This window comes from Cibotium barometz, chromosome 35, assembly GCF_041138505.1.
Source record: "Cibotium barometz isolate CiBa-2024 chromosome 35, ASM4113850v1, whole genome shotgun sequence".
In the NCBI taxonomy this organism is placed as follows: domain Eukaryota; kingdom Viridiplantae; phylum Streptophyta; class Polypodiopsida; order Cyatheales; family Cibotiaceae; genus Cibotium; species Cibotium barometz.
Genome location: NC_141080.1, coordinates 33,518,712 through 33,521,514, shown reverse-complemented (window position 1 = coordinate 33,521,514; position 2,803 = coordinate 33,518,712). Strand labels below are relative to the sequence as shown.

General features: G+C 42.8%; 1 protein-coding gene across 1 annotated transcript; it reads left to right on the top strand.

Moving 5' to 3' along the window:
- The first annotated feature begins 723 nt into the window (after positions 1 to 723).
- On the top strand, positions 724 to 2,505 carry LOC147618357 (small ribosomal subunit protein eS26y-like). Its single transcript, XM_086774798.1, has 5 exons — positions 724 to 887; positions 973 to 1,065; positions 1,846 to 1,930; positions 2,031 to 2,161; positions 2,250 to 2,505. Exons 1-5 carry the CDS (start codon positions 885 to 887, stop codon positions 2,301 to 2,303), a joined length of 366 nt encoding a protein of 121 aa, XP_086630924.1. The 5' UTR covers positions 724 to 884; the 3' UTR covers positions 2,304 to 2,505.
- The last annotated feature ends 298 nt before the right edge of the window (positions 2,506 to 2,803 follow it).

The following is a 2,803-nucleotide window of genomic DNA, read 5'->3' as shown; positions in this document are numbered from 1 at the left end:
TCAAGTCACAAGTTTTGAAAATGGACACATGTAAAAGTTATGTGGTGTTATTGGGGGTGGGGACAATAGCCGGGTAGTTAAGGTGGCACCCGTCTCTTCCCAGAATGCGGGTTCGATGTTGGCCCACCCCTACCCCTCACTCCACAAAGAAAAATAAATAGATAAAACTCATGTTTTAAATGCAAGCTTGAATCATGGTCAAGATATTGATACCGTGCTTTATAGGGCTTGGAAGAATAAAAATGTAAGTTTGAATCATTGGTCAAGTTATTGGTACTGTGCTTTATATGGCTTGGAAGAATAAAAATGTAAGTTTGAATCATTGGTCAAGTTATTGTTGGTACTGTGCTTTTTGTAGGGCTTGGAGCAATAAAAATTATCCTTATATATGTTCACTTGCATGCAATGTAGTGGTGAAGATGTTGGGCTTTGCCATGTGAGGACACAACTCACTGTAGTCTATCACTATAAAATATTTACTAGTACTCAACCCGCGCGTTGCTGTAGTATGTAAAAGACATTAAGAAGCAAAACACAGGAATGGAAGCCGGAATACAAAGGATCAAATCGAATGGGATTTTTTCCTCTTTCTTTTTAAAAATCCAAGATTTATTTTTTCTCTCCTCTCCTTGTGCCTTGGTTTGTCCATGGTTAATATGTAATAGATAGATGGTTTCTCTCTCTCTCCATAAAAGCTCCTTATATATGTGATTATTTGTCTTGAGAAATTAGAAGTATGCCGTTAACCATGGTTACATCAAGGGTTTAGGGTGCGGCTAGGGTTTAATCGGGCGGCCATACTTCTGTGATGTCCATCTTCTTTTGTAAACGCCCTCTTCAACCTGAGCCGGCGCTGTTGGGTCTTTCGGGCTCTGCTTGCAGCTATGGTGCGTTTGATGGCTTGCTCTGCTGTTGTTATCTCTTTCCTTTACGTAGTCCTAAACAGTTTCTTCCTTGTTTGCGTTTCTGCAGACGGTCAAGCGCCGAAACGGTGGTCGCAACAAACATGGGAGGGGCCACACAAACCCCATCAGGTGCTCCAACTGTGGGCGATGCGTTCCTAAGGTATTTCCTTCAGGGGGGTTTAGACTGGAACTGTTAGCGTTAGGTTTTTGTTCTTGTTAGGGTACTGCATCTGTAAGGATCACGGTTGTCAGGTCGATCTGCCAGATAACAGCATTGTATCGCAGTAATATGCACTACTACATCAGAGTGGGAATGGACACAGGAACTTCCATTTCAGCATGCGGCTGATCAGTGGCAGCCGGGTGGGCGTCAGGCAATGTGTTAGACCAGCACCTATTCCTGTACGTCATGGTCGTTGGGAACATAGCATTTTATAGAATGTGTGATTGACGAGCTCAGCCCCAGGAATGCAGGTTTCTCAATGGTTTTTTATCTGCAGATTATGGAGCTGTGCGATCTAATATGATGACGGTATGGGGTGGCTTTAGAAACCAGGGTATGAGGATGATATAAGGGTCTACAAGATATCCCTGTGCAGTTGCCATGGATGTGTTTGTTGGGGATGTTAAACATTTATGGGAGCTGAGGTCTAGTAAGATCAAAGGTCTCTATCTCCATGGTCTCTTTGAGTCAGATCATGTGGGAAAAGCAACTTGTTTGGCTTGAACATCTTTCGTGCAAGAATGTGTTTCATGCGGTGATTGATTCAATTTAGTTAGGTCCAACCTCAGATCACTGTACTCATGGAAATCCATAGTCTGGTCTGGCTGCATTGGGTCATCAACGTTTTCTGTCACAGGTTTTGTAAGTTTTATAATGTAATGGAAGTGTTAAGTCGGATCCTCTAAACTGATCTCCAAGACTGGCGTTTGTGGGCAGGACAAGGCTGTGAAACGCTTTCTTGTGAGGAACATTGTTGAGCAGGCTGCGGTGCGTGATGTCCAAGAAGCTTGCGTCTATGATGGTATGCATTTGTTCTTCAACCTGAAGAGTTGTAAAGTGTGATTCTTTTTTGTGCTGTAGTCCTTGCTGAATGTGTTTTCTGTTAAATATATTGGTTGCAGGATACACACTCCCGAAGCTCTATGCCAAGATGCAATATTGTGTCTCATGTGCTATCCATTCTCATGTTGTGCGAGTTAGATCCCGCACAGCCCGGAGGGTCCGTGAGCCACCCCAACGATTTAGGCGCAAGGTATGTTCTACCTCACTGCATGTCCTATACGTGGAGTGTTTTAAATACAGGTGTGTGACCGGCTTTCATCTATGTTTGTGATTTGTAGGAGGATATGCAAAGCCAGAATCCACGTGTGAATGTTCCCGCTGCCAGGAAGTGATCTTTTTTCTTTGAGGATGTCGTTGATATGAGACATGATTCATGTGCGTGGGACTGCCTCCTTAAATGGCTTTTATGCCCAGAGTTTGATTTCTTTTTGTCGTTTGTGGATGATTAACTAACCGAGGAGTTATATTCCCTTCTAATTCCAGTCTGTGCCGATTGGTACGCTGCATTTTGAGCATAAGATTTCCTTTCATCCACTTAAGTCCCAATTCGTTGTTGAAAGTGCCTTATTTTTCTTTTACGGTGGAGGCTTGCAAGCAAGTTTACTTGACATTGTTGATATGGTTTTGTGAGCGTCTTTTTGTTCCCATGTTAGTTTATTGTGGGTCAGAGTTCTCATGTCTAGCTCAAGCAGGGACCTCTTCTCCTCTGATATGACTGTGGTATAGAGATGCATTCATGCTATCTAAGTGAAGGCTTTAGATTCACCTTCATTCATTTATGTATGGCAAATAAAATCTAAGATGTGCTGTTCGAAAAATTAGACAGGACATG